Source organism: Teleopsis dalmanni, chromosome X (genome assembly GCF_002237135.1).
Source record: "Teleopsis dalmanni isolate 2A chromosome X, ASM223713v2, whole genome shotgun sequence".
Classification (NCBI taxonomy): domain Eukaryota; kingdom Metazoa; phylum Arthropoda; class Insecta; order Diptera; family Diopsidae; genus Teleopsis; species Teleopsis dalmanni.
The window spans coordinates 44,455,586-44,467,890 of NC_051848.1; the positions used below are offsets into that span (position 1 = coordinate 44,455,586).

Here is a 12,305-nt window from a genome sequence, read left to right on the forward strand (position 1 = left end):
GAAACTTTGATAAATCAGGTATTGACATTGTGAAAATTTTATAAGATGTTTAATAAATAAATTTGAAAACTTTAACCCAAAATAATAAATAAGTACAATAAATAAATAAATAAATAAATATTTATATAAGTGCAGTGCAAAAAATCCCTAGGAAATTACTTTACCTCAATTTACTCGAACTCGCACACGACCTAAAAGTTTACCTATTCATTAGAAAAATTTAACATAAAATATGAATACTAATATACAACCTAAATTAATCCATCTATACAAAAACATTAACGATATTTTTTCATCAATAAATAAATAAATAGTAAGAGTTTATCCATTATTTATAAAAATTTAAATTAATATATAAATGCCAGCATACATAATATACAAATTCACAACATAAATACATTCACAATATATATTCAAACAGAGCGGAATAGTTACATGCTTGTCAAAAGTATGATGTATGATGGTGTGCACATAGCCTAATTTGATTTTATACAAGTATTGCACGCAGAGTTTTGTTTGTAGTTAAATCGGTCTTCAATTGTCGGCTGTTGTTTTAATTGAGTAGCAGGTAAAAGTCTGCGCGTAGATTAATAAAACTTTTCGATTTTAATTATTTATTGTGGACCATTGATAATTCAGTATAAATTGAATTAAAAGAAGAACAATGTCTGGAATTGCAATTACTCGGTTGGGAGAGGAAAGAAAGGCTTGGCGTAAGGATCATCCCTTTGGCTTCGTTGCACGGTAAGAAATTTGTTGAGTTTTTGTTGCTTTGTTTTTTGTTGCGTTGAAAATCTAACAGATTTAAAATTTGCTACGCATAATATTGTGAATAAATGAATATTTCTTGGCTAAATTTCACATGCAGCATTTGTGCTGTCCCACCTGTATTGAACATGTTGCTACATATTCAACACGCAAGCATACATTCGTTGCATATGAGTGGATAAAGTGTCTTATCGGAAAGTTGCACATATGCAGCGACTTTGTTGCTTGTCGGTATGTAAATATTGTAAAATCTAAAAATCAAAAATTCCACATTTTTCACCTACAAATTTTGATCATGAAAATGTAAATGTCTGCTTTTATTTTCAGACCAGCCAAGAATCCTGACGGCACACTTAATTTAATGATATGGGAGTGTGCTATACCTGGAAAGAAGGCTACTCCTTGGGAAGGTGGATTTTATAAGTTGCGTATGATATTTAAGGATGATTATCCAACATCACCACCCAAGTGCAAATTTGAGCCACCATTATTCCACCCTAACGTATATCCTTCCGGAACGGTTTGCTTGTCGTTATTGGATGAGGAAAAAGACTGGCGTCCAGCAATAACAATCAAACAAATTCTTCTTGGGATACAAGATCTACTTAATGAGCCTAATATTAAGGATCCGGCACAGGCAGAAGCCTACACTATATACTGCCAAAACCGTTTGGAATACGAGAAACGAGTTCGAGCACAAGCGCGCGCTATGGCCTCAACAGAATAAACTTCATTATTTCTCAATATTACACTACAATTTAATTTTCATATTTCGATGATTATAAACAAAGATAAAAATACAATTAATTATAACATTATCAATAATTTGAGTCTTTTTTTTTTGTTTTTGAATATTAAATTACTTTATTTTTATATCAAAAGTATTATAAAGTTAGCAGCGATATAGTAGTGACTTTAGTGTGGATCGAAGATCTTGAATTAAGTAGATCTAATTTGTATCCATAAAGTTCTTAAAAACTGGACACAGAAACATGAGTCATCATGCCATAAGTAAACAAGTCTAATCCAAAAACAAAGAGCTTAGCAACAAAATTTACTTAGTACTTCTTCTCTCCTTCCTCTTATAGTGGTTGCCATGCTAAAATAATTACTGACTGTCTTGTGCATATATGCAATGAACATAGGGACGGACGTGAGTGCATAGCAACAAAACAAATAGATTCCAAATCAATGGATGCTTGAATAGATTAGCTACATTGACGAAAATTGTTATTATCAAATCCTTCCGCTGTAAATTTATTTTTTATAATAATACAAATGTGATTGGATATGATTTCTTGATTTTCTTTGGGGTATTACGTCTTCATAGTTGTAACATTATAACTTTTTAGTAATTACTAAGACTTTATTAAAATATAAACAAATATTGCAACATAAATTATTAAAAAACAGACACAAAATTTCTTCGACTTCTGGGAAATTCAGAGAAAGTTCTATTAGACGTATAACTCTTCTAATATTACAATGCTTCAGATCCCAATTTTTCAGTATATTTATCATTAAAATATATCTACGTTTGAACGAACGTAGGTTCGCTTCCTGGTATGGAAGCAGACACAAAAAGAAAGTTTTTCACATGCATAAAAAGGTTTTTCACTGCGCAGACTCCTGCGGTAAGGCACAACGTCGTTTTGTCTGCGGTATTGATGAACGCAAAGGTAAGCACATAGATGTACCGATGTACGCAAGGTATTATTTTTCCTTTCATGCAATGCAATGCATTTTTAGTACCAACAAAATCCTAAACTATAATTTACACACATAGAAACACACATACACATATATGCTTACATACATATATACATATGTATTAAGAGCATTCAAGGTGTGTTGTGTTTTGCGTTGCATTATTGCTTTTATGCTAAATTTATATGTAAGTAAGTATATGGGAGGGGGTAGGACTAAATAAGTTGCTGTATTAGCTCTTATGTTTTCAATATGGGTTCCAGAAAATTGACTTAAAATAAATATGTATGTATGTATAAAAAAATCCTTACGAAACGTACAAAATTTTTGCAACTCAAATTTATTAAAATCTTAAAAAGCAAAATTACTTTGCTTTAGTTTTAATGGCATAAATCAGCTGTTCTGTTAAAACATAAATAAATAAAACAAAAACCATGACGAAAAAAAGGAAAAAAAAATTATTTATTAAAGCAATTGATTTAATTAAATTAATAAAATAAATGAAATCATACACTAACGTCATCCATTTTGTGCGAATACTACAAAAAAAAATTGGCAGAGTTACCATTCATTGCGAATTTCCTATGGCGGCAACCTCAAGAACAAGAACAGTTTCTTCTTTTCGGACCATGTCATGCAGACGATCAAATGAGTGTGTGTCGATCAACACATTTTTTGTTGTTTTCAGTGTAAGAGCTGTCATCTCTTACTCTTGCTTCTTAATTTTAAATAATCAAATAATATGTTTCCATTGTCTCATTTAGACAGTTTTGCTCTTTAAGGCCGCTAATGAAACAAATTTACCATACAAAGAGCTTTCACATAAATAAATGCTCAGTCGGTGCTTACCGGAAGAACTTAAGTCAAAGCGAAGTACAGAGGTATGATCGGTTGTGCATTTCACTTTGGCTTAAGTTCGCTTAAGTTCTTACGGTACGTGCCGACTAACTGAGCTTTTAAGTGATTTAAATCGAAAAATGTCCAATGTAACCCTTAAGGCTCAGTTACACGGTAGGTAACGTTAGAAATTAATTCAAATACACAGGTTTAGTTGGTTGTGTATTTCGCTTTGAATTAATTTCTTACGTTACCTACCGTCTAACTAAGCCTTAAGCAAATTTAATAATTGTACTTAGTTGCTTACGAAATCTTGTTGAGGATGGGTGTGTCGCTATAATTCTTTTATATTAATTTAAAGTTATTGTTAACCGTTGTGTTATTGTTAAAAAATCCGATATTATATGACAAAAGTCATAATGACTACAAAAATAATGGAAAAAAGAAATAAAACTTAAAAGGAAATAGCTCAAGAATTGGAAGTTGATGGTAAGTATCACGCTATATTTATGGAATTCAACAATTTTACACATCTTTGTTTTTTAATACAAAGATTGCAGTAAAGAAGCGGTGAAAAGTTTTAAGAATGCGTTTCGGTAAAGAATCCCGTCTGGAAGTAGTGCTAGCATATCGAAGGAATCGCACTTTTACAAGCACTTAAAGGTTTTGAGGAAGCATGTACTTCCACACCAGTAAGTGAAAAATATTTAGTTAATTATTTTTTAAAATGAAAAATATTTTAAAATATAAGTATTTTAATGGGTCTAGACTGAGTTCAATTGTAAATAACATTTATTTTTATTTCGTTTTATAACATATCATTTAATTTTAGACTTCTTTTAGGTATGTACTTCTTTCAATAAATTTTCTTCTTTACAGAATCGGAGAAAGTTCGAACTGCTTAGGGCTTCCGAGTGTGATACCAGTATTACCACCATTGGCATAACAATATACTCCATTGCTGACTTCATCTGACGGAGCAACTTCACCTGTCGACGTTTCTCTGCAACTTTACAACTCTCTTTTCCCTCCAGAAGCAGCTACAAAAAAGGGTTGTTTATCGCGAAGGTTGTTTAGGATTACCAACATTGGCATAACAATATACTCCATTACTGACTTCATCTGACGAAGCAACTTCACCTGTCCACGTTTCTCTCTAACTTCACAACTCTCTTTTCCCCTCACAAGTTATAAAAAAAGGTTGTTTATCGCGATGTAATTGACAGAGCTATATTGAAAGTAACGACAACTTTTGACAGTATCGTGAAGGCAGATTACAAGACCCACAATATACTGAAACAGTTCAAGGCTCTGGTCAAATGGCGATCTCAACTGTATCAAAATTTGACGATAAGAAGCCAGAGTCATAAAGCAATGTACTGATATATTCGTAGCTGCACAAATATAGAGGGGTAATGGAAATTAATATTTATAATTAATACAATATATAATTAGATAAGGTTTGGATATAAATTATTTTGTAAATGTTTTATTTAATATTTTTATATATACTTAGCATTATTAATTACAAAAAAAAAATTTAATAAAAAAATTAAATTAATTCCATTCAAATGCATTTTCTTTCAGTTAATATGATTTTGAAAAAGAATTGCACCATTATTAACAAAATAATTAGCTAGGTTCATTCTCAAATTGTATACTATGTCTGGGCCATGACATACAAAAGACGTTACGGGGCTTATAGTCCTCCAACAGGTATTAATTCATCATATCATTCTTCTCTAACGACAGAATTATATGCCATTGCAATGTCTGTAAAATTTTCCGAGCAGTACCAACGCTGTGTATCACAGCCAATATATAACAAACCAATACAATTCTGCATTTTCTGGACTAAACCCCACAGTAGCATCGCTAGGCGTCAGCGATGTCGGCGACCGCCGACGGCCTAGCGCCCATAGGGGTCTCGCAAAAAGTTACCGACTGTGGATTCTAAGCACTTAATAAATATTTTGAACAATTTGGTTTTATAATGGCATTAACCATTTTCGAAATATTTTCGAATGCTTATATAGTAACCAGATTCATGTTCACAGTTCCAGTCAGTATAGCTTCGACGGAAAGAAGCTTTTCAAATTTAAAATTGATTAATTAATTTGTCATATAAGTGAATGTAACTTATTTACTTTTACAACTGGGTTATAAAGAGGGCCTCGCAATTCTAATGTCCCCGACGTCCAAAGTAGGTCCAGCTCCACCACTGAAACCCCATATTGTTATTCTTTTCACTCTGCACCGCGCTGTTAAAATACCAAAAGCATTTTCAATCATTCGACGCGAGCGGGACAATATGTAATTAAACACTTTTTGTGTTCTATTTGTACCATCTCCTGGAAATGGTTTCATTAGATTATTCTTTAGTCAAAAAGCGCAATCAGCGACGAAGTAATGAGGGAATGGTAAACGAATACTGCGAGGCAACGGTAATTTATTTTCCGCCAAGTAATGAAGAACTAATAATGTAGTTTATTTTGGCCATCGCACATCGATCTATATTTCTGTTCTTACTAAATATAGAATAAACATACAATCAAACTGGTACGACAAAAGTTCTTCTAGGGACACAACACAGTTTATGCCCAATCTCACAGCAATCATCAAATCGTTTTTGCTACTGGAGCTACTTTCAGATTAAAATAACAATCTACGAGGTCAAGATATATATATGGGTGTTTTCAACTAAAACGACTTAAATACGAAAGATTATTACTTGGTTTATAATTTATGATTAATTTTAAAGTTAAAACTATATCAGGTAGTCGTTCTCATGATACTTTGTATCTTGGTTACTACCGAAAACACACTAGACTTCCCTTCTCCCAACCATTTTTTTTTATTTCTTAAAACACGGAACCATTTTTGACATTTGTATCGATTAAGTTGGACACGCCCTGTACACACATAACACACAGATGATGTTTCTATAATAAGTTTCCCATACGGCTTATAATAAGTTTCTCCCACTGTTAAACATGTACTTCAACACTAAGATAACATATAAGTCGTTCTTAAAGTTCTTTGTCAAATTCTTTTGCTACATTGATTACTGTTAAAATATCTAGTTTATGGTGAAGGTCATAATTTGGAATATATATTTTTGATACAATTTATAATATAATAGGATAGTATTAACTATCAGTCGTAAAACTTTGTTTTGGAAGCGCTTAATTAATGCAATGCTGGTCTTATTAGCATACACCTACAGTTGAAGTCATATATTCAGATCCATTTTGGCATATTAATATAAAATCAGTTAGTTTTATATTAAGATATTGTAGAGTTTCTACCGATAAGAAATTACAATTTATTAAAGTCAAGACCACGTTTATATATATATATATGGTGGGACGTTGGGACAGCGCACTGTCCAACAAGTGGCCCCACTGAGTTGAAAGATTAGTCAAAGTAGACCACGAAACGACTTAGATCCTTTTTCGTCTTTCGATTCTCGGATGTCGTTATTGAGTTAAAGCTAGTGTGGTTTCCGTTCGCATAACTACATTTTTTGTAAATGCAAGCAGCTCATTTAGCTTGAGGTTTCCTGCCAATTCATCACAAACCCAATGGTGTCCCAACACAGTCTTCCTCCTACTTGCCAGTGCTGGATATTGGCACAATATATGCACCGCTGTCTCCTTTTCTTCTAGACATAGTCTGCAAGTGTATTCCTCAGCAAGAGTTATCTTTTTGAGGTGATACTTGAAGTTGCCATGTCCAGTAATTAGTGAGGTCAGCCAGCTTAGGGTGTTCCGCAAATAGCTAAGCACTATTATCGCTTCCCTGGCCCACGATTTCGGCAACATTAAATTAGTAGATTAATACGCTTCGCAACTTTTTATTTGCCGAGTAGATTCTAGAAATTGTAATTCTTCATAAGGCGATGATTACCACTGGGTAGTCCCGTACATGCCAATCATATATTATTATTGCCATAAGTAGTATTTATTATTCATGCATAGAATAGATTGAATATAATAAAATTAAGTTTAAAAAAAAAAAATGAAATTGATCTGTCTACAAGTGCTTCACTCTCTCCATCTATTAAGATGAAGTGAGGTTATTCACTTATAGATATAGGCTGCCATCATGTTGTAACTCAATGGTATTCTGGGCTCTGGGCCACAGAAATTGTGACTTGATCCTTGCTTTGCAAGTTCATCTGCCTTCTCGTTTTGCTCAATACTGATGTGTCCTTTAACCCACAGACCACGTTTAAGCTTTATATTCATTCAGCGGAATTATCGAGTCAAGCGCTACACCAAGATATTAAACATCTTCTACAAATAGGAAATTTGTACCTCCGTTATATAGACGGGCTAATAAGCTATACTTCTTTATGTGAAGTTAATATGGATTGACTTTACGCGGATGACTCTTACGCCCATATAATTACAGAATGTTGATGGAAATACACTATTCGATAACTACCTAGAAGCATTTAATCACATATATTTTTATTAAATAGATGGCGTTCTGCAACCTTATGGAACGACTTACTTACCCTTACATATAAAATAATTAAATACTTAGTTTATATGAATAGTCTTTTTAATTATATTTTATTGTTGTCCTTGTAAATGTGTGCGTCTATGTATATAGACTTATAATATGTTATAATATTTTTTAAGTTAAATTTTATGCTAGTTTTAGAAATTTATTTTAATGCATATTACGCATTTTGGATATATATATACTCTAGGAATTAATTATTATTGTCATTTATAATACTTATAATGAAAGAATAATATATACAAGTAAAAAAAAATAATTTCTTTACAGAATAATTAATGCAAACATCATATCATATGGAAGAAAATTATTTGAATGATGTTTTTATTTTTTAAATAATTTATATTAATAGTGTCTTATTATTTTTTAAAAATAGAAATAAAAATAAAATATCATAAAAAAAAAATTTTAAATGAATTTGATTTGATTTTCGAATTCGTTCGTATTTAGAGGAATAAAACTAAGGGAAGAGGTTTTTGAATGAAAGAGGTAAGCGCTGTTTAAATACAATAATTTATTACGTATTGTATATTACATTTCATTATTTTATTTTTTAATTACAGTAAGAAGGATTAAAGCTTTTCCATACACATTTCTTCACTACTGCCTCCTCCAATTAGCGCAATTAAAAATTTTAAATTTTAAACAAAATTAAAAAATAAAACCAAATTGATATATATAAATAAAGGACACTATATAATTTTAATTGTTTTATATACAATTAATATTATAATATAATATTTAGGAAACCATACCTTTGGGTATGTGTATTAATTTTATTTAGACCATATTTAGACCATATTTAGACCATATTTAGACTATATTTAGACCATATTTAGACTATATGAGGAGTTTTAATTCTAATTTTTATCGTTATTTAAAATAGAAAATATTAGCACTTATTCATTTTTTGTGTTTGTTTTGTATAGAAAATCGGAATGAATTGTTTAACTATTACAAGATTTTTTTAGTTAATACAATTAAAAACTACCGATTCATATTTTTTTTAAGTAACACATATTTGCCATTTTTAAAAAATATTTAATTTATAGTATACGATTTTAATATAAATTAAAAATAATTTTATGTATTAATTAACTTTGGCGTTACATGCGTCTGTTTTCTTTTTTTTTTTTATAAACATTTTTTTAGCATATATTTTAATTGTATTTTATTTGTATATACTATTTATATTTCTACAAATCATTTGTTTAATTAAATATTTATTTACATTTTTAGGCATATCATATAAAAATATTGAAACAGTCATAACAACTAATAAATAAATAAGTCAAAGAAATTCGTTTTAATATTAGAGCTAAATAAGTATTTGCAAATACTCTTAAAATAATAGTTTGCTTCAGCCCAATAGGAATTAAATAATAATTAAATATTATGTATTTTTTTTGAAGCCTGCGCTCAAATGTATTTATTACAATCTTATATATATATATATATATATAATATATTTTATGTTTTTGTAGTTAAAAGTCTAATTGCTGATAATGAGAAGAAACTTGCTCAATGTAGTTAGTTGGGTTATGCTGCCACATATGTATGCTTCATAAAATTTATATTTGTATTTCATCTCAAAAGGTTAAAGATTAATAGGTTTTAGGTTTGAAATTTTATTATTAGTGCGTTAAAGTGTTCAAGCATTGGACTATATGAATTCGAACATTTGAATCGAACACATGAAATGTTCGGAACTGCTCTTGCCACTCCAGAATATTCGAGCTACTCGAAGATATTCGAGCTACTCAAAGATATTCGAGCTACTCGAAGATATTCTGGCTACTCAAAGATATTCGAGCTACTCGAAGATATTCGAGCTACTCGAAGATATTCGAGCTACTCGAAGATATTCTGGCTACTCGAAGATATTCGAGCTACACGAAGATATTCGAGCTACTCGAAGATATTCAAGCTACTCGAAGATATTCAAGTACTCAGAGATATTCGTGCTACTCAAAGATATTCGAGCTACTCGAAATATTCGAGCTACTCGGAAATCATTTTTGAGCTCCTTGAAGATATTCAAGCTACTTGAATATATTGGCACTACTCAAAGATATTCGAGCAACTTGAAGATATTCGAGCTACTCGGAGAACATTTTTGAGCTCCTTGAAGATATTCAAGCTACTCGAAGATATTCAAGCTAGTCAAAGATTTTCGAGCTACTCAAACATATTCGAGCCACTGAAAGATATTCGAGTTACTCGAAGATATTCGAGCTACTCGAAGATATTCGAGCTACTCGAAGATATTCGAGCTACTCGAAGATATTCTGGCTACTCGAAGATATTCGAGCTACACGAAGATATTCGAGCTACTCGAAGATATTCAAGCTACTCGAAGATATTCAAGTACTCGCAGTTATTTGAACTGCTCAAAGATATTCAAACTACTCAAAGATATTCGAGCTACTCAAAGATATTCGAGCTACTCGAAATATTCGAGCTACTCGGAAAACATTTTTGAGCTCCTTGAAGATATTCAAGCTACTTGAATATATTGGCACTACTCAAAGATATTCGAGCTACTCGAAGATATTCGAGCTACTCGAAGATATTCAAGCTAGTCAAAGATTTTCGAGCTACTCAAACATATTCGAGCCACTGAAAGATATTCGAGTTACTCGAAGAACATTTTTAAGCTCTTTGAAGATATTTAAACTACTCGAATATATTGGCACTACTCAATGTAATTCGAGCTACTCAAAGATATTCAAGCTACTCGGAGAACATGTTTGAGTTACTCGAAAATACTTAAGGCTTTTCGAAGATATTCGAAAATATAACTGCTAATAGTTATTTAAAATGATTTGCATAGAATATATGAAAGAACAAAATTTTTGCAACAGATTTATGTATAACATTTGTTTAACACATTTTATGCGACCTGCGCAATTATTTTATTATAATAAAGTGGACCATGGACAAATAACTTTCACATCACATAGTGAAATTAGTTATAGTTAATATTAGCTTAATTTTTCTACTTAGAGATTTCAAAAAATACTGTATGTTTTTTCCATTTTTTTGGTTATCGAGCACATAACTGCACACTCATCTATTTATATAATGTGTGTCTGCTAGCCCTGAAGCTTTAACTACTGTCTGAATCTATTGAATTATATTTTAACACTAAAACTTTATATCAATTCTTTTTACGTAAGATTACATATCTTTTTGATATCTGATGAAGCTTTATGGCCGATAATAAAGCAATTTTAAAATTTCAGTTAAATATATATTTATTATTATTTCTAGCCAGAACAAAATGGCCTAGCACTTCTTGGATTTAAGTGTTTAAGTAATTAAAAATGCAAATTATAAGATAAGAAATAATAAAAAAAAAAAACTAAGAGTACCAATTCCATTGTTTACGTAAGAAGCAAACTTCACTTTTTCATCAAATGGCTCCCTCTTGTTGCAAACTGTCCTCGTTTTTCTGCAACATAGGCGAACCCGGCGATCTCATCGCTACAGCGACTGTGGTTGTCGCTGAAGTCGTTACAAATGCAGGTGACGTATTTGCTGTTGGACTGGGGCTTTGGTTAGCTTCGGGCCGTCTTATTTTATTTTTGCAGTAAAATTGTTTGTGAGCTAAGAATGTTTTCATATAATTGAATGAGATATCGCAAGTCTGGCAATACTTTTTGTTCAACATTGCCGAATTCGCCAGATTTTCTTCTGTGTTTGTATTCAGATGAGTTGACTGTCCGGCAATTTGACTTAACGATTGTGTTGGCTTCGTTAATAAAGAATTTGTGTCCTCTAGCGTAACATCCATGGGTTCAGACTTTATTTGTTGAATTAATTCTGTGCACGTGTTTGTCGTATTCGGTAAAATTGATGTGGTTGCTGCTGATAATTGAGATCCAGAAATAGTTTTTTGTAAATTATTGTCCTGTGCTATTGCTGAGTGATCAACAGGTTCTGTCTTAATTGTAAAACTAATTTAAAAAAAAAAAAGAAATTAATATAATATTATTAAACTATTTTTATTTTAAATTCATTACTCTTGAATTCCATTATCACCATTGAAACTGTTCTTTACTGAGTTCTCTTCAGATATATCTAGATCTCCCAATTCTGGCGAAGCTGCTAGCGATTCTGAAATATTTGCATGTGAATGTACCAATCTTATGTGACGTAACTAAAAAAAAGTGATTTTTATTTATTTAGTCTTGAATTAAGTCAATTGAAATTAATAAATTATTAATTTTATTTAATAAAAACTTACGACATTTCCTTTATATGACGAGGAATAATTGCAAATTTCACAATTAAACGATTGTTGTTGTTGCTGTAGAATTTGTTCTTGATTGATTGGAGTTGATCTGGTCATTTCGACATTTTCATCTTCCATTATACATAACATATAGTTCTCTTCATTAAAGTCTGTAGTTTTCTTATCGAAATGCATACGGATATGTGTTCGCATTCCACTGTGGGTT

At 31.1% G+C, this 12,305-nt stretch overlaps 2 protein-coding genes across 2 annotated transcripts in view; one reads left to right on the forward strand and one right to left on the reverse strand.

The window, feature by feature from the left end:
- The first annotated feature begins 510 nt into the window (after positions 1-510).
- Positions 511-1,593, forward strand: LOC119688954 (SUMO-conjugating enzyme UBC9-B). Its single transcript, XM_038103647.1, has 2 exons — positions 511-744; positions 1,096-1,593. Exons 1-2 carry the CDS (start codon positions 665-667, stop codon positions 1,493-1,495), a joined length of 480 nt encoding a protein of 159 aa, XP_037959575.1. The 5' UTR covers positions 511-664; the 3' UTR covers positions 1,496-1,593.
- A 7,670-nt stretch (positions 1,594-9,263) lies between these two features.
- LOC119688098 (zinc finger protein ush) overlaps positions 9,264-12,305 on the reverse strand; it is a 46,340-nt gene continuing 43,298 nt past the window's right edge. The window contains exons 10-12 of the mRNA XM_038102743.1: positions 12,092-12,296; positions 11,868-12,004; positions 9,264-11,801 (exon numbers count right to left, since the gene is read on the reverse strand). Of these exons, the coding sequence (XP_037958671.1) occupies positions 11,258-11,801; positions 11,868-12,004; positions 12,092-12,296 (886 nt within the window). The 3' untranslated portion in view covers positions 9,264-11,257. The remainder of the gene's footprint in view (positions 11,802-11,867; positions 12,005-12,091; positions 12,297-12,305) is intronic.